Source organism: Diabrotica virgifera, chromosome 2, assembly GCF_917563875.1.
Source record: "Diabrotica virgifera virgifera chromosome 2, PGI_DIABVI_V3a".
NCBI lineage: Eukaryota > Metazoa > Arthropoda > Insecta > Coleoptera > Chrysomelidae > Diabrotica > Diabrotica virgifera.
The window spans coordinates 4,285,049-4,308,592 of record NC_065444.1 but is presented as its reverse complement, the minus strand read 5'-3'; the positions used below and the strand labels follow the sequence as shown (position 1 = coordinate 4,308,592).

Sequence of the window (23,544 nt, the reverse complement as noted above, 5' to 3'; positions counted from 1 at the left end):
TGAAACGGTCAAAACAAAGAAACGCACACTCATCAAAAATGCACTTGAGATTCTCGTATAATCAACATTTACTGAATCGATCCAGGAAGAGTCAACTCCAACTAGTAAAAGTTGATTTAAATTTTTAAAATCAACTTTTACTGCTCGTTTCAGTTGGAGTTGACTCCAACTAGTTGGAGTCAACTCTAACTGAGAATCAACTTGAACTGTAACATATATACAATATACATTATAAATCCAAAATAATGATTGCCAACGTTTATACATTATAAATCATGATTCGGGAGTGCTCCTCGTAACATTCAACCTGTTTTGGTTTGTTTATTTCTAGTGCAACTTTATTTTGATTTTATTGTAGTTTGGCTAGATTTGTTTCAATTGCCAAGCTTTTTCAAGCCTTTAGACTTTAACGATTTCATTAAAGATTTTGTAGCCAAAAAATATAGAAAAGTGAATGTTTAGAGTTTAGATATGAGATTTATCATGAGTAGGGAGTGGAGCTGTGCATGTCAATGTTAATCACTTATCCAACTTTATCCAAATTAAGAATATGCCATTGACGTTTTTCAGTATAAGAGAAGAATTGAATATAAAGAATATGTGAGAGTTGAACGATCTACAAGTTTATTAAATTTGTTGTATTCTTAATATTTTTATTTTTCAGTACCGTAGCCATTACTATGACAGTTCATATTATTTTGCTTGATCTTTTACTTGTAATGTCTTTTCAACTCGGCTTTTTTATTAAACGCTTTTATTTAGTTCAATAGTTTGCGTCAAATCTTTAGACGTTAATTTGAGTGCCTTTTCTCCAATGCAAATGAATGAAAATTTGCAGACATATGCATTCGCGGGACCAATACACGAATAATCAATAAAACAAATTTTATGTTTATTAATTGTTTAAATAAAAAAACGATTTTAATGGAAAATGCTTAAATTCTCTTGTTTTTACAATGTAAAAACTTGAAACTTTTACGGATTGTAGCTAATGATATAACTATACATAATTTCACTTTTTACGTTAATCGTTAATTGTTTACGTTATGCTTCATAAATAAACAATAAAGTTTCAAATTTTTTGCTGATTCCGACTACTTTTCATGTTAGTACATCATAATATGTTTTATACATATTTTAAGAAACATGACGATATATTTTAATGTTTGAAAAGTGTAAGACTAAAAAGTAAAAAATAAAAAAAATATGAAAAAAAATTTTTAAGAAACGCTTTTCTTTAGTTACGAGTGACTAGAATTAAAAATATTATAAAAAAAATCAACTAAAAAACAAAAACAAAAATTGAAAAAATCTAACGCATTCGTTAAAGAAATGCGTGATGCGAAAATCGTTTATTCGATGAAGACGCGCCACGCTTTTCTTTGACGAATGTGTTAGATTTTTTCAATTTTTTTTATTTTTTGCTTTTTAGTTGATTTTTTTATAATATTTTTAATTCTAGTCACTCGTAACTAAACAAAAGCGTTTCTTAAATTTGTTTTTTCATATTTTTTTATTTAGTCTTTTGTTATCACCTGTACATTTCCCCCCAAATGAAACAAATGTTCTTTAATTTTAACAATTAACTGCAATACTAATTTATAATAAGTATAATAATTTTAGCAATATTAATAATTTTACAAATAACTGCTGTTTGCTAACTTTCTGAATTATATATTTTCTATAAATACCTAATAGAAATTGTTCTTAGAGCTGTTTTGGGAGTTTGTTTGGCCGCTCGGGGTAATTTGGCCCAGGGCCGCAAGTATCCTAAATCCGGCACTGGGTGAATCGATTTCATTAATTGCGAATTTCTAGTATCGGTCATATGCGTCGGTTTTGTGTAGGTGAACGGTTATTTTATCGCATAACTTTTTTGTCTTTAATTTTTAAGCATTTTTGACACTTAGTTTATTAAATTATGAGGTATTAAATTGATTTTTCTAGAAAACGGTGTATCCTACCGACTTAAATCAACAGTACCGTTTAGTACTCATTTCTTCAAAATACCTTAACTCACGCCCTTGTACACAATAGGTACCGATAACACCAATACCGAATACATTGTTATCGATATCGTGTACAAGGGCGTTAATTAAGATATTTTGAAGAAATATTGTGATTTATTCACGTGATTACTCCGTCTGTTCGGTATACGGAATATAGAATACCTCACAATTTAATAATCCAAAGTTAGAAATGCTTAAAATTTAAAGACGAAAAAGTTATGCGATAAAATACCGTTACCCTACCCAAAACGGACGCCTATGACCGGTACTATAAATTCGCAATGGATGGAATCGGTTTATCTCTGGAAGATAATTTTCGTTTTTCTAACTAGAAGCGTTCTGGAGGTATTTAAGAAAAACTAATTACAAGACGCCATTTTCAAAGAACTCTAGCTCCCTTAGAAAGCATTTTCGGACTAGGTGAGTTTGGTTCAATTGTCATAAAATTACCTGAGGACTCTCCTGTCTTCATTTGTCGGTAGATTTTCTGGACACCCTGTATAAAAAGAGGAGAGAGAAATAATCTTTACAGATTAGTTAAACAGCAAAACCCTAAATGAGCCTTTTTTGCAGATATCCAATATTGATACATTCAGTTTTGTAGAAAGATTGGTACACCATACCACAAAAACTCTATATTACGAATTAAAATAATTGTAGAACAAGAAATTCATGATCTTTAATAATAAAAATTAAGAGACGTGATGAGTTTATTAAACTCGCAATCTTAAAATATATTCTGGAATTCGTATAAACAGAAACTTTCAAATCATTACCATATTATTACGTAAGCCTATTGACTAGCTATTGAAAATTCACACAGCACCTTCACCGTGACAATAAATGTTTGGCAAATTAGTTAATTATACATATTCTTAAAAGGGAACATAAATGTAATAATTAGGCTTTCTTATATTACTACACTAAAGAAAAGTGGTACTAGAATTTTGAGATCAGAAAGTATTTAAAATCTGATTCATATTAAATTTATTTGTACTTTCTCATGTGATCAATCTTTTGTGATTTTCGACATAAAAAACTTTTTCATTATACAAACTTGAACTAGGTGTATCATGTTTGATACACCTACGTACTATAATATCCGGTCTTATATTTGGAAATAAAACTTTTTGTCTTTATTGCTCAATATTTCGCTAAATTCTTGTTGGTATCCTCGGGAGAAAACTAGAATAATTATAATTTTGAATAAAAATAAAAGATTAGACTAAAAACTTTATTTAGAGATTTGTAATGTTTGTATGTTTGTTCAAAGCAGTCATTATCACTTAGGTACATAATTAGTGATTAAAAACACAAAAAGCAAATATAAAAACAAGTAACATAATAATATTTAACACACAATGAAATTAGTCGTGTGTATATACGTTAGAAATATACAGGACGGTTAAAATGTTACTGTTTAAACAGAAAAATTAATTTAAAATAATTAGAATATTACAGCAGATATTGCTAAACTGTCCCGTGTCTGCTTTATAATTTATTGCATCTTTTTCTTTATTAATGTGATGTGGCGACACGCTTCAATTACTATTTTGCTAATTTTAATTTTTAATAACATTTTCAAAATGAAATAATACGTCCCATTTTAAAATTCACAAACCATATGCATAAAGGGCCTGTTAAATTTTAAGAAAATATCAGTATTCAGATAAAATGCCTTCTCAGCTTTTAAAACACCAGATGTTGATGGCCTGTTCAGTTTATGTATGGGAAACGCAAATTCCATAATAGATTACGGGATGATAAAGGGCCAGCCTCCTTATGTCAATAAATCAGTCTTCAACTTCTTTAAAAACCACAGAAATGTAAAACTAATGTTTTTAGTTCATCCACAGGCAGTTTGACACAAACCCTCGTCCCGCAAAAAATAACAAACCCTCTTACGAGATATAAGCACGCCTTTTTAATCAAAAATAAATAAATAATAATTGTTCGTTGTCTTACACTTATTTTAATTTCACATAATTGTTTCCGTAAACCACCAACGGAACAGTGACATATTTTCAAAAACAATAATTATGTGTTATAATTATTTAATAGTAAAATCCTAACATTTGAATAGTCAAAATGATGCCCAGTTATTCTTTGTTTGGCCCATTGTGAAGTTCATAGGCGTAACCGGGGGGGTTTTGGGGGTTATAACCCCCCATTGGGATGTACTTTGAGCTCTATACGCTTAACAACATAGCTCTCAGAGACCTTCCAGTAGTTGTAACCCCCCCTTTAGGATCATCCTGGTTACGCCTATGGTGAAGTTTGACCAAGATAATAACTCTGAAATCCGAACAAGGCAATTTGTAGGTGTTATGATTGGTTTTGGATCGAAAACAGTTGTCCGTTTTCTAATATATTATACTGTTGTGATCTGCTTCTTATTTAATTTATATTAATTATTATTTATTTGATTAATTATTTAATTGTCGAAAATCATACATCAAAATTGAATAAAAAATCTCAGGGTGCTTTTTTATACCATTAAAAAAAAATCCAAATTATCTCACGTTATACTTATCTTCTCTCGTGGGTTCAGTATCTCTGAGTTGATCCTAATCGGGATAAAATAGGGAAAAGAAATAAAGCAAAATATTAAAAAATAAAAATACAGAATTGTCTTTTATTTATCAAATTAATACTCTGAAAACTATCGAATCTAAAGAACCTGTGGACACAGATGTCCGAATGAAATTTATACCACTTAAATTTATTATCTTTACAAAAAAAAACAATTTATCGGTTTGTTCCCGATGACTTTGGTAAAACAAACTAAACCAAACAAATTTATGTCTTCGCAAGGTTACCTATATTTACTATTTATATTTTGAAATATTGGAACTTTAATTCATATGCTTTTTACTCAAAAATTTATTTCCCGAACATAAAAATCTCTTTCACATAAATTGACTGACCTTTTGCTTCCCTCACTCGGATGTCTTCTCGTGACCCCAAACAGCTTTCCCTCGTTGATTATGTTAAAGGCTACTCATCAAAGCCTCTCTCCGTTGTCCAGCTTCAAAACTGTCAGCATACCAGCATTAATTCTCCAACAAACCGTGTTTCTTTGACACGTTCTCGATTCAAACAAAACTCCAAAAATTCTCTGCTCTACTTCTCACAATAATACAGAATCAAAGAGGTATTTCGTCTCGATTTGATCTGTCTCTCGTTCCACTTTTCAACACTATTCTCCACTATCAACCAACCACTGATATATGCTAACTATCTACTCCACTTAACACGTCGAAACCGCTTCTTCTCGCTGCCAACAACATAATGAATAATTTTTTAACCTCTCTCAATCATCCAATCCATCTTTTCCCCTTCCACATTCCAAGAATCAGAACATTGACTTTTCCATTTGACAAACAACAGTCACCCTCAAATTTGTTCCGACAATCCTAATTACTTTCGGAGAAAACTCTCCCACATATACTCGTATTGAAATGAAGATATTAAAATTCCAACTTTCTTTTCAATTATCAATTTCGAGAACTTATACAGTAAACAATTTTTTTCCATTTTAAATCTAAATACATAGTTCTTTTCACTTTAATTATTCACAAAATTCTTTAATGGTTCCTCGGAAAGCTCGTTAAAAGAGAAATCTATTTACATCCTAACAAAATTCTAATAAATTTTAAAACAGCTCAATATACAGGGTGTATCAAATTTATGTGCCCGCGTTATTAAAAAAAATTTAATCTAATTTTTATTTTGCTTTTGATTGATAAAATGCAAACACAATAATACATATTTCACAATTTTGATATTAATAAATTGTTTAAATTATCTAGTCACAGAAGGCGTTAACTGGTTTATTAAGGGAGTGATGGTTGGAAATCAACATGTCAGACAAATTTTTGTGATTTTTTTTAAACAATGGTATAATTATTTTGTTTTTAAATTAAATATGCGTATTTAGTAGAATTCAAAGGATATTTAAAAAAATGTCGAGCCAAAATATTGAAAAATAAGACAACAGTGGAAAATGTTTGCAAACACCTCCAAAAAAAAATGGATTTTGCGGTGGGCATCAGAACTCATTGGATCATGTGAAACAATAAATTCAAAAAGATTGTATTAGCTTATGAGTTTCTCGAGCTAACGCTGTCGAGTTTGTTTAGTTTTAACGATTTTTTAGTTTTTGGTGTATCACTCAGATTTTGGGTCAAAATCAACAAAATAATTATTATTGTTCAACAAAAAATAAGCATAAAACAAAAAATATCTTGATCGGTTAAGTAGTTTTTGAAATACAATCCACCGCCTTTGAGAGAAACAGTTTTTGACAATTTTTATTTTCAATATTTAAATATGCACAGAGAATGATGCACACCGGAATATGTTTTTGAATCGCGGAGTAATTTACAAAAGAGATGGGAGAGCATGTGTTAAACGTTTCTCAATACGCTCAAGCGCGCTGGCGCGAAGCCGCTTCAAAGCAAATCGAAGTTAAGGATATTAAACATGCTGTATCATGCTGTATTAAACATCCTGTTTCATCGACTTCGAAAAAGCGTTCGACAGGGTCCGACATGAAAAACTAATAGAATTATTGAAAAACAGAGATATAGACAGACGAGATTTACGAATTATCATCAATCTGTATTGGAACCAAAAGGCCAATATAAAGATAGAAGAACAAGAATCCGAGAATATTGATATAAAGAGAGGAGTAAGACAGGGTTGTGTTCTGTCGCCGGTACTGTTTAACCTGTACAGTGAACATAAGATGAACATAAGATTCGCTGATGACACAGTTATAATGGCAGACACCCTGGAATCGCTACAAGAATTGCTAAATAGAATTAACGATTATTGCATTCGATACGGACTAAAAATAAACAAGAAAAAAACTAAATTTATGATTGTCTCAAAAACAGAACACGGAAATGAAAGGTTAATGATAGAGCAAACCCAAATAGAAAAAGTTAAGACATACAAATATCTGGGAACCTGGGTTGATGACAAAAATGACCAAAGCAAAGAAATTAAAGTCCGAATTGAAACTGCAAGGCAAGCATTTATAAAAATGAAGACACTGCTTACAAACGAAGACCTTCATTGAGGGCTCTAAGATGCTACATATTTTCTATATTGCTATACGGAATGGAAGCTTGGACATTGAAGAGACAACACATAAGAAGAATAGAAGCGTTCGAAATGTGGTGTTACAGAAGAATATTGAAAATTCAGTGGGTTCAAAGGATTACCAATGTTGAAGTTCTACGACGTTTAAATAAGGAGTTAGAAGTTATAAAAGGTATAAAAACTAGAAAACTGGAATATTTGGGTCACATTACCAGAGGAGAAAAATATGAGAGTTGCTGAGAATTATTATGCAAGGAAGGCTCACGAAGAAGAAGCATAGGAAGAAGACGCATCTCCTGGCTGAGGAACCTTAGAGAATGGTTTAACTGTAGTTCATTACAACTATTCAGAGCAGCAGCCAACAAAGTGACCATAGCCATTATGATATCCAACCTCCGATAGGAGAGGGAACTTTAAGAAGAAGATCTCCGGTAATGTGGCTCCAGTCAATCTGAAATTTTCAGAGTATTCTTGAAGTTACTTACTTTCAAAAATGAATAACCATTTTCAATTTCTTTGCAGCAGTAGAGGTGCAACCGGTAGAGGTGCAACCGGTAGAGGTGCTTGCAGCACTCTCTGATCGAACTAGAATATGATGCGGCTGTAGTTTCGTGCTGCAACGAAATTGAAAATGGTTATTCATTTTTTATTTACATGTTTACTCTGATTGGAGTACAAAGGGAACCATTCTCGTTGGAACTTTACCGCGCTGAGCAGATGGGACGTGAATTATAAATTGTAAAATTCCCTCATCTTCCTTAGTCTCAGCATCCGTTATGGCTTGCAAATTTTAGAAGCCTCGGAGGTGTAACCAGAGAAGGTTGCCATTGTTTTCAATCTGGTGGGGTGTAGAGCAACATTTTTAATGTTGTTTTGTATGCTATTAGATTGAAAACTTAGTCTTTTACTTACTTTTATTTAAAATAATCGCCGAATCATAAGTCGAAATTCATATCAATGTCGATTTTCAACGAAAACTTTTCGTTTATAAATTCACAAAGTCTGTGTGTTATTGCGTTGCCGCTCCTGCAATACTCAGATCAGATTTATCGATGGATTCATATGTAGTTTTTTCTTCTGAATTCAAATCTGAAAACGGCATTTCGATATCTCTAACCGTCTTAGAAATAATCGACCTCAAAGTCTAAAATGTGACGTCACAATCCGTTTTAGTAAGTAGGCTAGTTTTTTAATCTTGATTTGTTAAGCAAAGCATCATAGGTTATTTACATTTGAGTTTGACACTTCGTGAATGTCAAACTAAATTTTAAATTAAGTATTAATAAAATATCAATAACATTTGATAGTGAATTTAATTATTATATAAAATAAATAAGATGTTCAGAAATACAATTTGAGTATATTTTAAAAGCAATAGTTGATTAACAGCTTTAAAAAGGTTTATACGAGTATACGGCCTCCCCTTTAATGGGAGTACCTAATGATAAATGGACTGTTCCATTTGTTATGAAATGAAAATTGTTATTATAGTCGGTTCGCTAAACTTGACACAAGTGGCTAGTGATTTTAGTAGATATTTTTTTGTTTTTTGCGAATTTTGCCAAAATTTTCAAAATTACTAATTATTTAGTAGGTAATTATTAACTATTTAGTAATTATTTTTTTTGCCAAATTGGCAAAATTATTGACTAAAATCACTAGCCAGTTGTTTAGCGAACCGACTATATGAAATAATATTGTTTGGATTAAAAAATTATGGTCTGATATATGCAATTATATCCTTCTAATGGAAAAAAATATTTGAAGATTTTTCTCAAATTATGGATACCAACAACATTTTCATTTATAACTCTTTTATTTTTAATTTGACGAAGAAAAGTTATTCTTCATAAAAAGCTCTTCATGTTCTTAGATTTATGATGCAACCGTCATATATAACATTTTATTAATTTTATACGAGGTATATAAAAGATATGAATTTCGATCAAGAGTAAAGTACCTTTATAGTTCAAAATATTTAAATTAGAATGATATAATTGCACATTAAAAACTAATTGAATGGTGGGCTACAACAACGTTGTAAGCGACAGATTGGGTCAAAGTGAGGTTTTAATGCAATATTATTGTATATCCAATGACCAATGCGAGCATCTTTCAATCAGGCTAAAAACATTTTACCTTCCCCGAGTTTTTCGTACCGCAATATTGGTATCCGTATTGTCATAAATGACTTGTCAATAGGTTTTTTCCATCTCCTGCATAATCTTAATTCTGTCGCTTACAACATTGTTGTAGCCCACCATTCAATTATTAATTCTAAACAACTTTTCATAATAGTAATTTTCCATATTATGAATTAAAATATGTAAATGAACAAAGTTTTCGTTATGATAATTCTCGCATTTTCAGCTTGTTTTTATTTATAGGCGATTCTGAAGATTACCAATCAATGATTAGAAACATCGTAGTGCGTTATCCAGAAACGAAGGTAGTCTGCGTAGGATTCAGTTTAGGAGGTAATCTTATAACAAAATATTTGGGAGAGAACAAACCAAAACCGCCAAACGTCATCGGAGGAATATCAATTTGCCAAGGATATTGCGCTCTAGAGTAAGTTTTTATGATTTCATGTAGAATATGTTATGCTTTGTGGTGCTACTCGTATATCCGTGGATTAAACTAAGATTGAAGGTATATATTACCAGGAGTATATGTATGAAATAGGAACAAACAAATTGGATTTTTTAGTCTTGGTAAAAGCTAAAAATATCAGTACTTTCAAAATCATTTGTCTGCCAGTCTGTTCCAAGAACTAATTTAAAAGTTAGCTTCCTAGAGAAGTATTTAGTGAATGGTTCCATGAAGACTTTTTTTTATAGAAGTGAAGACGTTTATGAAAATACCCAACTTACCCATAAAAGCTTTATTCTTACTTGATCATGATCCACGCCACCCAAATAACAAGATCTTAGATCAAGTGACAGGAATATCCAAACCATCGTCCTACCACCAAGCAAGCATCCATACCTATTACTTCTCAGGATAATGACATAATGAATTTACTTCTGACTTCTGGCTATCTCAATGCATCGTTTTGTTTCAAGGCTGCGGTCATTTAGCTCACATCTAAAGAAATTGTATCTGGGTACTTTCTCTAAATCTTTTCCTTTAACGTAGATCGTTTCATCTACAATCTTGTTCTTACTAACAATCATGATTTTTGTTTTTTTTTTGTGTTCACAGCCATTCTATAAATCTCGCAGTACTGCCTAGTGCGATCAACCAAAATATGCAGCCTTTGCTGTCTGCAAGGAATATTGTAGTACAGATCCTTGTCGTACTTCTCTTCTTATAGGTATCTCTTTAGATTTTTGTTGGTCTACTCGTACTATGTCTTTCTGATATCGGTATAAAGTAATGATTCTCACATCTTGATGTAGTGCAGTCACTGAAGGTGGATAATATGAGCTATTACCTCCGATTTCGTTGAACCTCCATCGATTTTCATGAAAATTGGTGAGTGGTTAGAGGATATCTCAAGGAATAAAGGTGACATGGTGCCAACTTGCGCTTTTAGCCTGGGGGTGGATACTACCCCCTCTTGGGGGTGAAAAATTTGTTATATAAAGTTATTAATTTAAATGAATACTTTTTGAGTTATTAAAGATCAAAAATTTTAATTTTTCGTGAGAAAAATGCATGTTTTTAACCGATTTTTCATAAATAACTCAAAAACTATAAGTTTTTACAAAAAATATATTATTTTATACTTTTATTGTTAACTTAAGTGAGTTATAGGTAATTGAATGTATATATATTTTTCGGCCAGTACCCAAATCTAAGTATTCAAGCTTAAATAACGGGGATATGATGCATTTTAGAACATAAACTTATTAAACATTTCTTAAAGTGTTTAGAAATATCTATCAAAGCACGAAGAAGTTGATAGCATTAAAATTTATGCTTATTATTATTATTTATGCTTAAAATTGTTATTATTTTCTCTTAAATAACTCCATTAATTTTTATGTTATCAGGTTCACATAAAAACCATTTAAAAGTTAATTCCAAGGGCTATTAAACCACGTTGAACTTAATCTTTTAAATCCCCTACTTTTCTAAAACTAAAATGTTAAATGAACCCGATTACATGATTCTCGCAGCAAAATTTTAGCTTTAAACGTTTCTATCTCGGTTATTTTTTACCCTACAGAAATAGTAAAAAAGGCAAAATATTTGATACAGAAAAAACTAAAAGTTGAGTACAGTAAAACCCCGATATAACGGACTAATTGGGGGGACAGGGTGTCCGTTAAAGCCGAAAGTCCGTTATATAAAAATAGGTTTAAAATACCTAAATAAAAAAACATTTTTTATGTACACTGTATTTAGATATAAATAAAAAATAAAAAACACAAAATTATTCCCTGATCCATGGGTTGAATAAGCGATGTAATTTTTGGCAAAAACATGCAACTAAAGTTTGTAGGTAGGTGTAGCGTTTGGGGTCCACGGGGACCCCGTTGGTATTCAATATATCTTGGGGTTGTGACAGGTTAAGCAGGTATAATATTAACAGAACGTTTTTAATTTTTTTTCATTTGACCGGATTTTTTGTCCGTTATATCCGAAGTCCGTTAAATAGAGGTCCGTTATATCGAGGCTTTACTGTATTTTTGGAGTTACATATTATCAAAAGAAAATGAAAACTACGATAATTTTAAAAATTCTGGTTTTTTTAATTATATCTTTTTTCAAAAATATTCATTCTAAACTGGTCAAAACTGTTGAAATCATTACTTACGCTAATAAAGAAACTCTTGTAAGAATTACAATAAATTTTAATTTTTGAGGAAATGGCGATGTTTTATTTTTTACTTTTTCCTAAAAAATTCGAAAGGGTTCTCTTATTTTCATCATAACTTGCTTAATTTTGATGCTATTAACTTCTTCTGGCGCTCATTTGATAGGTACTCCGAAGTACTTTGACAAGTGTTTAGTAGATACATTTTATAAAATGCATTGTTTTCCCGTTATTTAAGCTTGAATATTTAGATTTGAGTATTCGTCGAAAAAAATATACATTCAACTACCCATAACTCATTTTGAATTAACAATAGTTTAGTTCTTTAAGTGAGCAGTGTATTCAGTTTTTTATTATCTTCATGTACATTTTGGTAATAAGAACTTTTTTGTAAAAGCTGATAGTTTTTGAGTTATACGTGAAAAACAGCTTTAGAACATGCCTTTTTTACGAAAAAATAAAATCTTTGATCTTTAATAACTCAAAAAGTATCGATTTAAATTAATAACTTTATAAAACAAATTTTGCTTATAATTTGTCCCTCTATCGATTATCGATTTATGTTATTATTTTTAATAAAATAATTTTCACCCCCGAGAAGGGGTGGCATCCACCCCAGGGTAAAAGCGCAAGTTTCGTGCAGGCATCATGTCACCTTTGTTCCTTGAAGTATTTTCTAACTACTCAAAAATTTTCATGAAAATCGATGGAGTTTCAACGAAATCAGAGGTGAAAACCTTCAGTTACTGCACTAATGATCTATTTCTGTGTTCCTTAATATGTTTACAAGCCTTCTGCGTTGTAGCTTGTCGAAAGCTTTCTTAAAGTCAACCAGACATATGAATTAATTGACATCTCGACACCGTTCTATGAGTGTTTGTATAGTAAATATGGCCTTTATACTTTCTAAATCCCAGTTGGTTTCCCGGCATTCTTCACTACCCATATAAAAGGGCAGTAATGCATGGATAAGTCCAGTCAGAATGCCTGAATGTCCCTCTTCACTTGGAACACTTTCGTATATTGTCTCAAGCTGTTCAAATTCTAATAATCTAAGACAACTAAAATTATAGCCACTTCCATTCACAATTTAAAATACTGACATTACTTAAACTAAAGCTTACAACATTATTTTCTAATAGACAAGATATAAAAAAAATTTGCCTGCTATAACTTTTAGTGTGTATATGTGCATTCCTTAAAATAATAATTCTTTTAGATTTTTCAAAGTGTCTACTGCCCTTACAGAATGTGGAGGGTAAGTGGTGTACCATTAAAATGATTACTGAAAGTTTAGGATTAGTTTTAGGTTGAAACGGTAATGATAAAGTTATATATTTCGTGGTCAGTGTAGGTCAGGGACATAATTAAGTATTATTGATAAGTTTTTTATGATAACAAAGCATTACTTAAAAATAGTAATGATAAAAATAGCGTGAGTCATTCTTTGAATAAACTCCCAAATTAAAATGTTTTTGAGATACAGTTTATCACTGTTGCCTTGACTTGTGTCAATGCATTAAAAATATTTTTAAAGAATGTGTAATCATATGATTGTAGGTATTTTTGAGGTTTGAATATGTCTCTAAAAACAATAACAATAATCTGACTTCATATAAAAATGTGCTAGTTTTGACATCATGTTTTATAAATATGTACATATACCAAAGACAGGTATTAGGCCACATCATGAGGAACAGTGAAAAATATGGACTGCTGCAACTAACTTTGCAAGGAAAAGTAGAAGAACAGCGAGGACCAGGAAGACGAAGGATTTCCGGGCTGAAAAATCTACGTACGTGGTTCAACACAACCACTACAAATCTTTTTAGAGCCGCATTGTGCAGAGTACAGATTGCCATGATGGTCGCCAACATCCGAATCGGATAGCCATTACAAGAAGAAGAAGGTATTGGGTATGTTCCCAAGGAACTTCAAGAACAATAATTATATGATCTTCACCAGTGGATAAATGTATTACCAATGATGTTTTTCTTCTACCTCAATTATATTTGTCTTCGAATATTTAGCCCAATAAATGACCGTTTTGGAGTGTAATTTCCAGGGGCAACTCCGAATTGCATGAAAATTTGGATTTAGGTTCTACTTACCTTCCACTTCAAAGTTGAATTTGTGCCGTTGGTTGCTTTTACTTGGGGGGTGACATTTACCCCTTCTCGGGGGGTGAAAAACGCGTGTTTAAAATAAGACCGGAAATGGATAAATTGACTTATTTTAAGCACCTTTCGTTCTATAAAGTTTTTTACGTAAGTCAATACTTTTCGAGTTATTCGCGATTTAAAATGTTGATTATGCGACAAAAAAACTACGTTTTCAGACCGTTTTTCCCAAATAACTCAAAAAGTAAATATTTTATCGAAAAAAATATTTTTATCATAAGTGTAGCCTATAAAAAAACGAAAAAAATGGTGTAACAGTAAAGTCTACAAATTGAGCAGAAGCAAAGTTGTAGCTCATGAAAAATACGTTCTTATTCGTCTAATTCCAAATCGAATATTTCAACGCGAAATCACCGAAGAAAGAAGCGTTTTTCGGGAAAACCTTATTAACATTTTTAAAGTATCGAAAAAAACTTATTAATTGTTTTTTACAAAAGTTTACAGCATCAAAAATAAACGAGTTACACTGAAAAAAAAGTTGGCCCCTTTTTTTTATTAAAAATAAACCTGGTGAAAACCTCCCTCTATTTAGCACCCTAAATGAAATTAATCGTTTGGCTTTACCATTTATTTTAACTGTATGTGTATTGTTTATATTATCTGTAAGTTTGATTGGTTTGAAATGCTTATTTTTGAAAACATTTGGTTTTATAGTAAAAAAAATTTTTTGAAAAATTTCATTTTTTCAATATAACTTAAAAGTATTAGTGATAAGAAAAATCTTAAGAAGTAAAAAAATGTAGGTTTTTGCTATTATAAATATGCTAGTTTCATTTTGTTTCTCCGTAAGACAAAAATTGGTTAAGATATTGCTGTTCAAAATTTGCATACACTCGTGATTAGTGACCCATTCAAGCTTTCTAAATTATAACCCTTTCAAAAATAAACACTTTAAACCGGTGACACTGACAGATCATATAAAAAATAGAAAGGTAAGTAAATTGTTTGTAAAACGGTAGCGATTAATTTCATTTGGGGAGCTAAACACGGCGAGATTTTTATGATTTTTTACAAAAAAAAAGGGGGCCAACTTTATTTTGAGCGTAACTCGCTTATTTTTAATGCTAAAACTTTTGTTAACAATTAAAACAAAGCTTTTTATAAACACTTTAAAAAAGTTTAAATGGGTTTTTCCTGAAAAGTGCTTAATTTTTCGGTGATTTCACCTTGAAATATTCTATTTGGAATTAGACGAATAAGAACGTATTTTTCATGAGCTACCACTTTGTTTTTATTTGATTGATAGACTTTACTGATACAGCATTTTTTTGGGCTCTTTATAAGCTACACTTATTTTTCGGTAAAATATTTACTTTTTGAGTTATTTGCGAAAAACCGTCTGAAAACGTAGTTTTTTTGTCGAAAAATCAACATTTTCAATGGCAAATAACTCGAAAAGTATTGACTTACGTAAAAAACTCTATAGAACAAAAGTTGCTTAAAATCAGTCAATTTATCCATTTCCGGTCTTATCTTGAACGTATGTTTTTTCACCCTCGAGAAGGGGTGACTGTCACCCCCCAAGTAAAAGCAACCAACGGCACAATTTCAACTTTGAAGTGGAGGGTAAGTAGAACCTAAATCCAAATTTTCATCCGATTCGGAGTTGCCCCTGAAAATTACACGGTATCGCCGAATTTCCCGTTCATTTACTGGGCTAATTAGCAATATGACACATAGGCCAGGATCCCGAGTACCAAAAAAAAAGTTTATTAATAGCAAGCTGAAAATTTGTTAATAGCTTAACGGTGTGTAGTCAGACAAACTTTGATGGACGGGAACATTGTAACAGGGGAAGTTTTAATTGTGGAACAGGTTACAGGTTTCGAAGTCAGACTACTAAAACGTTCCATGTATTTTGTCGGACATAACTTCCAATTTATTTGTTACCCTTTCATTAAACTATGATGCAAAAATCAGACTGGTATTTATCACCAACTGGGCATTTTAATAAGTCTCCGACACGTAGAACATGTCAAATGGCAGGAATTATGTTGATGATAAAAAATAACAGTCTCATTTTTGCATGAAAGGGTAACAAATCAATTGTAAGTTCTGTTGGACAAAATACATGGGACGTTTTCGTAGTCTGACGTTACAAATTTTGAACCTGTTTCACAACAGGGAACTTGCATAAATTTTTAAATATTAAAATGATATTAAAAAACATAAGGTAACATGATCTTAAAACGCTTGCATGCGAAAAAAACAAATATTTTTAACCCGTACGCTAATTACGACGCTTTGAAAATGCTATAAAATTCAGATATCTTAGGAGGCTCTTGAACGTCCTTCTATTGGTTCGACGTCACGGGCCTCGGTGAACCGGGCTAGCTAGTCTGAAATAACGCGATTAGGGTAGGTATCACGGGTATATTACATTTTAATCGTCTTTAATGGAAAATTCCTAGGTATTATTTATGTTCATCTTATATATTGTGATAAGTAGTTCCCCAATCAGCGTAGTTTTAAACTGAAATTGATAAAGTTGAGTGCTACTTTGTAAAGAGTTTAAAACGCATAATATGACGGACGAGGGTTTTTCAAAAGGTCAATCTGACTAACTTACCTACCGTTGATGTCTTCATGGTGGCAACTTTTATAAAAAGTAGTAAAAGCTATTTCTATTGGAGAAATGAGAGGTGTCAAGGCAAATAAGTAAGAGTTATTAATAAGCATGTTTAAACCGTTTATAACAATAGTTTGGTACCATTATATTATAGTATACGGTTTACCCCGTGGGTTTGATCTACCTACCTCTAATCGAAGGATTTCGTATATCCTGGAAAAGATTACGGTGTAATTTGCATTATAATAAAGATTATATTTTATTGTAATGTTTATTAGTACTTACTGGAGACTTTCATTATTGTGTTCAAAGCCTTCTGAGAAAAGATCATGGTGATTAGCAGACGTACCGATAGAACGTGTACATAGCCAACAAAATCCTTCTTTACAAAGTTAATAATCCGCATAAATAAGAAGAATCATTATTGTAATTTTACAAGTTAATATCTTTATCATCTCAGCTTATACTTACACCGCATCCCTCGGTAGACCGCAAGCTATAGTAGAATCCCGACTGTAAACCGCATACTATAGTAGCACCAATACTTTTTAGTTACTCTTACTTTTATTACTAAAAGTTTTGTTTATTTTTAAGTTACTTGTTTCTTCTTTGTTCTTCAACACAAGAAACGACAAACGTAATTTCATAAAAAAGAACTTTTTGATACATGTCAACAGAGATAAAATGTTAATATTTTGCCTGTCACAGAAAAAATCATTTTTGCCACAGAGTAAAACAAGATATTTCAACTATATTATTTATCTATGGGCAAACTGCATTAAATGCAATAGCCCACCCCGAAATTTTAGGCGCGGAACTTTGATTAGATGTTGTACGTACACTATTCATTGTTAACACCGTAATATTTTGAATATAACATTTTAAAACATAAATTAACAATTTTATGTAAAAAAATTTTTTAGTGCAAGTTCCCTATTAAAGCTTTCCCTGTTCCAGTGTTCCCGTCCATCAAAGTTTGTCCGACTAGACACCCTTAAGCTATTAACAAATTTTCAGCTTGCTATTAATCAACTTTTTTTTTGATACGCGGAATCCAGGTCTAACATAATTCACACTATGATATATTTCGTTTTAGTTGAACCTCATCTATTGGCAGATCCGAAGACAGAGTCGGAAAGACAAAGTTAGGATTCTTAACTAAGCTGATTACTTAACAACATATTCATGCTTCATAGCGCCATCTACTGTAGATGGCAGAAAATAGACAAAACTGTGTGTGTTTTAAACATAGACGTAATGAGAGTAGACAAGGCATCGATCGTGAGCAAAATAGTGGAATGCGGATGACTCGATTCGGCGGTTTCTCTATCTCTCTTTACCGTGCGATTTCGCGCAAATAACAGACAAAGATAGCTCAACCCCACAAAAACCACTTCAAAGTAAATATTGGCCTTTAGTGGAGGTTAGCGACTACACTGACAAATATGTCTCTGTCCAATACCGCTCTGAACAAAGCTGTTGAATCAAGGCCGGTCCAGTCTCTAATATTTCTAAACCATGAAATCTGGAGCCTACCGGGACCCCGTTTTCCTTCAATCTTACCCTGGATGATCAGTTGCGCGAGGCGGTACTTTTCAGAATTGAGAAACTGAGATGTACTCAGAACCTTTTCTTGGTGGTGTGGGCTGTCCAAGGTATTTTCAAGATTCTTCTATAAAGCCAGAGTTAAAAGGCTTCTAGTTTATTCAGCCTTTTCTTACCTTACTTATTCTTATTAAGTCTATGGTTTTAAGTACGCTGCAACCGCTAATACAGTAGACTCCCTCTATAACGAGAACTGAAATGGCGGACGAATTACCTCGTTATAAGTGGATATCGTTATATCAGACAATAATAATATTGAAGTGTTTTGATGCCTCTTACGTGTCGATTACGTGCCTCTTGCGTGTATTAGGTGTCGATGGTCGATCTGAACAATGAGACTTGCCCATCGTCAATTGTAAATTTCCTACAATATTCAATATCGGCCCACAAACACGAAGAAGTTTATTACAGATGTTGGGCATTTCTATATACAGGCAGTTGGGGTATTTATTTATAGCTATTACTGCGTTAAAAACAGGTAAATAAACATATTCTTCGATTTCATTTTTCCCCGTTATAACCAAATATGCCCCGTTATATAGGTGTTTAGTTCAATAGGAATTTCATGGGACATCTAGTGTACCTCATTATAAGCGAAACCTCGTAATATCCGTGTTCGTTATAGAGAGAGTGCACTGTAATAAAGAATCCTTCCTATCTCCCTCCGAGTCTGTCTTCGATTCTGCCACTATCTGATTTCTGATACATTTTACGCTGCCCTCTATAAAACAAATCACAGAATACTAAAACATCTCGAGGAAACCCTAGAGAAAGAACATAAATATACTGAAATATATCCATGAGGTAACGAAAATGAATTAGAAAACATGGCGGAAATACTGGTGCATATCAAGACCACAAAAAATACTGGTGCAAAGACAAAAACTGGGATTATATGTAAAAATGAAACGGAAAGACCAATGTATAACAGACTAATATTGCAATGTATAAACAAAGAAAAAAGGTTGTGGATGGAAGAGTTGTTAAAGGACCTAAAAGACGACAGTGCTTAAGAATTTGGATATCTAAATGCACAACAACGAAAATGCAGATTAGTGGTTAAAATTGACAATGGATCATATAGTCCAGAAAGCCACTGCGCATCCGCTAGGAAAAATATTCCAATTCCGATTTTTTGCACAATCTTACTCAAAAAGGACTCCTTTTAACGAATTTGCATGTTGGCAGGACCAAAAGTGCGTCAAAAATTTTTTAAACGTTTTTTTTTTGTTTTTTTTTATATATGCCATAATATCATAACTTAAAAATAAAAATCGACCTGTTTCGGGAGTTTTCCTTAAAGTCGCCGGTTTACGAAATAACGAATTTATTCCTTTCATTTGCACCATACTGTATACACATGCAACGGTGGAAAATAGTGTCGCGCACGCTTGATTAGCAATTAAAAAACAAAGGAGTTCTGAATATTGTATTGCAAAGAACTCTTCGGGATTTCATCAATCGATGTTTAAAGAATATCTACCTACCTTGGCAACATTCAAATTTTCAGCTTTTCACATAGTTTTTGAGGGTTAAAAATGACCGATTTCGCAATTTTTCAATTTTTAATCGCTTATATGTCAAAAACTATCAGCTTTAGAGAAAAGTCACTAAAGACCTTTTCTGTTTGGAATGATCCAAAAAACCTAAAGAAACTTTGTTCCATGCAAAAAAAATAATTTTAGGAAAAAAACAAAAAAAACGTTTAAAAAATTTTTGACCCATTGTTGGTCTTGGCAACATGCAAATTTGTTAAAAGGAGTCCTTTTTGAGTAAGATTGTGCAAAAAATCCGAATCGGAATATTTTTCCTAGAGGATGCGCAGTGGCTTTCTGGACTAATAGAACTTCATTTCATTCACAATATTTTTAACATTGTCCCATGAACGCCACATCACTATCCACAATTATTAGAATCTACAGATTCTAATTATTAGAATCTGATTACAACAAATAACACTCTACTAACGAACTGCTACATCCTCTTGTTCTTAAAGTGCTCTCTCCTCAATGGAGGTTGTCAAATTTGACTCGAGAAGGACACGCATTGGAAAGGAACAAACTGCTTCCCAAACGTCGCTGCATTTAAAGCGTTCTACTATATGTATTACTGCGACTATACTATACAACTATGTTGCACTATTATTATAATTGATTTCAATTCCGCTTTAAAAAATATTACTGACAATTTAAATTTTTAGTATTTGCCCGCTTTAGATAGCTTTTATGAGCACAATTGAGGCAAACTCTACCTTGATAAATATGAATGTATCTGTAAAAATATAATCAAAACTTATCCATCATTAAACTAAAATAATATTTTGAATATATGTAAAAAAATCCAGATTACCATTACCGTTTGAATCTTTAACTGAAGCGTTCTGATATGCCTTACCAGTTTCAGAAAATAAAAAAGCAGAAATTGGTTTTATATGTTTTTGAAGACTGAACTCTCACTGCCGCCAATCTTAAAAAGAATTAATACCATTGGTGTTGAATAGGATAGTAACTTTGTAGCTAGACTTTTATTTCTTAACTTCAGTAAAAATTTTAGAATATTATTTTCTGAAACATATTTTTTTGTCATCTTAACAACCTATAATAGTACCTACTCTATCTTTCTGCCTTGCGATATTTTTAGTTAGAAATAGCTTTTCACTTCTTCTTCTAATCTCATTTTTGAATTTTGTTGCATTGCTTCATTATGTTTTTTGTTCTTAAGCGATAGTTTAGAGACCAAAGTGTCCTCTTTGGCGCTGATGGCATACCTATACAAACACTTTTGCCTTCAACAAAGCTTAGCTGAAAACTTGTTGCGTTTGCTACTTAAAAAAATGTGTGTTACATACTTTTTTATGAGATTTTATATTATGTACATCTGGGAAAACGCTAATAAAAACACCCAAATACAGTATCAAAATATTGATATTTATGTAAAATAGCTTTATTTACTGCATTTTTTTTAATTATAATAAACTTTAAAAATAATAAATTAATGTGTAATATAATAAAAATTTTATTATATGTAATAGAAAACCTAGATGTACCTGGATGTGACATCACGGAATCATCTTTTTAGTCCAGTTAATGACGGTAAAATACGGATAAAAATTCGGATGTTGGAAATCATATTGGCACTCATAACCTTGCTCGCTGCGGGTTGAAACAGTACCGTTGAGGTTTTCTGAAACCATTTTCTCAAATTTCGCAGCCATGTTATTCTCCTTCTACCGGGTCAGCGCTTTCCTTTGACTTTACCTTGCAATATGGACTGCAACAGGGAGTAACGGTGCTGATTTCTCATAACGTGTCTCAGATACTGCAGTTTTATGCGTTTGGTGGTAAACACAATGGTTCCTTCTTCATTCTTCCTAGAACTTCCTTGTTCGTGATCCTTGCTGTCCAGGATATTCTCAGCATTTTTCTATAAAGCCGCATCTCATATGCTTTAAGTTTTTTAATAGTGGTGTCCGTAAGCGTCCATGCTTACGCTCCGTACTAAAATATACAGTGAGTCCATAAAGTAACGCATAAATTCATTATTTCGTAAAACGGCGACTTCAGGGAAAAATCCCGAAACAGGTCGATTTTTATTTTTAATTTCCGATTTTTTGGCATATATATCATACTAGTGACGTCATCCATCTGGGCGTGATGACGTAATATGGATCATGTGATAGCTCATTTGAAAGGGTATTCAATTCTCTATTCACTAATGTAAACATTAACATAATTATTTATACAGGGTGTGCAAAAAAACATTTTTTTAATTAAAATAATTGAGACAGAAAGAAGAATGTATGTAATTTATTTAATTCAAAATGCGTTTTACTACTGTCATAAAACAGAACAAAACTTTAGTTGACAAATAAACATTGACTTTCGCTTAAACGAAATGTTCAAACTGGCAAGAGGCAGGTGGGTGGCAGCTTTAACATTGAATTTAAGCTAAAAACAATATTTATTTGTCAAATAAACATTTTTTTCCTGTTTTCTGACAACATTAAAACGTATTTTGAATTAGATAAATTCCATACATTCTTTTTTTTTGTCTCAATTATTTTAATTAAAAAAATGTTTTTTGAACACCTTGTATAAATAATTATGTTAATGTTTATATTAGGGAATAGAGAATTGAATACCCTTTCAAATGAGCTATCACATGACCCCTATTCTCATTTAAAAAAATCATCGATTACGTCATCACGCCCAGATGGATGACATCACTAGTATGATATATATGCCAAAAAATTGGAAATTAAAAATAAAAATTGAACTGTTTCGGGATTTTTCTAAGTCGCCGGTTTACGAAATAATGAATTTATGCGTTACTTTATGGACGCACTGTAGAGAAAACATAACATCTCAAATGTCTCATTTTTGTATCTAGGGATATGTTGTGGCTTTTGAAGATGGTGCTCATTTTGTTAATTCTTGCCTTTCCTATACGGCACTTTATTTCCTGTAAATTGCTCCACTGCTTATTTACAATAGTTCCCAGGTAGCAGTACTGTTTTATCTATCTGCGTTCAATTAATGTATAGATGAGCCCTGTTTATATTCTCCTTGCTGATAATCATTTATTTGGTTTTTTTGGTATTAATGTTTAGTCCGTACTGGATGCCTTCATCTACTCCGTATAGAGCCTCGTTAAAAATTATCTCTGATACCCCAGGCTGTGGGTGAAAAAACGTGATATAATTCAGGAATTTTTGAAACCTTTTGGATGTTGGCGACCATCATGGCAATTTGGAAACTGAGAACCAGGAAGGCGAAGGATTATCTTGCTAGAAAATTTGCGTACGTTGTTCAACACAACAACTACAAATCTTTTTAGAGAAGCAGTACCGATTTAGTGTTCAAGTACAGATTGCCATAATGGTTGCCAACATCCAAAACGGATAGTCACTACAAGAAGAAAAAGTTTTATATTGTATAATAAGAAGTAACATTATTATTATTATATTTATATAACAATGAAAAAATTAAAAATATAGTTATATATTTCATATACAATGATACATGATATGTATCATTTTTGTAATATTGTTTCTTCAGAAATGAGATTTCACATATAAAAGTTTATCAAGAAAAACAAATACAGTGGTAAATAGACTGTATATTATAATGGTAATATTATTAAATTGTTTTCGGTCAAAATTTAATACAAGTTACGTAAAAATTTTCCGAGCGCGCGGATTTGAAGCGAGCCGGGCGATTTGCAAAATTCGGCCGCTCGCAAAAGCACCGATTTTAAAAATAATTTTTTAATAATTAAATGTAACTATATTTTATAATAATTTTTATT

At 31.8% G+C, this 23,544-nt stretch overlaps 1 protein-coding gene across 2 annotated transcripts in view; it reads left to right on the top strand.

The window, feature by feature from the left end:
* LOC114330123 (abhydrolase domain-containing protein 2) overlaps nt 1-23,544 on the top strand; it is a 153,548-nt gene that overhangs the window by 114,642 nt on the left and 15,362 nt on the right. The window contains exons 4-5 of one of the 2 annotated variants that reach the window (XM_028279433.2): nt 9,506-9,689; nt 13,103-13,141. In XM_028279433.2, the coding sequence (XP_028135234.1) occupies nt 9,506-9,689; nt 13,103-13,141 (223 nt within the window). The remainder of the gene's footprint in view (nt 1-9,505; nt 9,690-13,102; nt 13,142-23,544) is intronic. The other variant, XM_028279434.2, reaches the window with a different exon arrangement.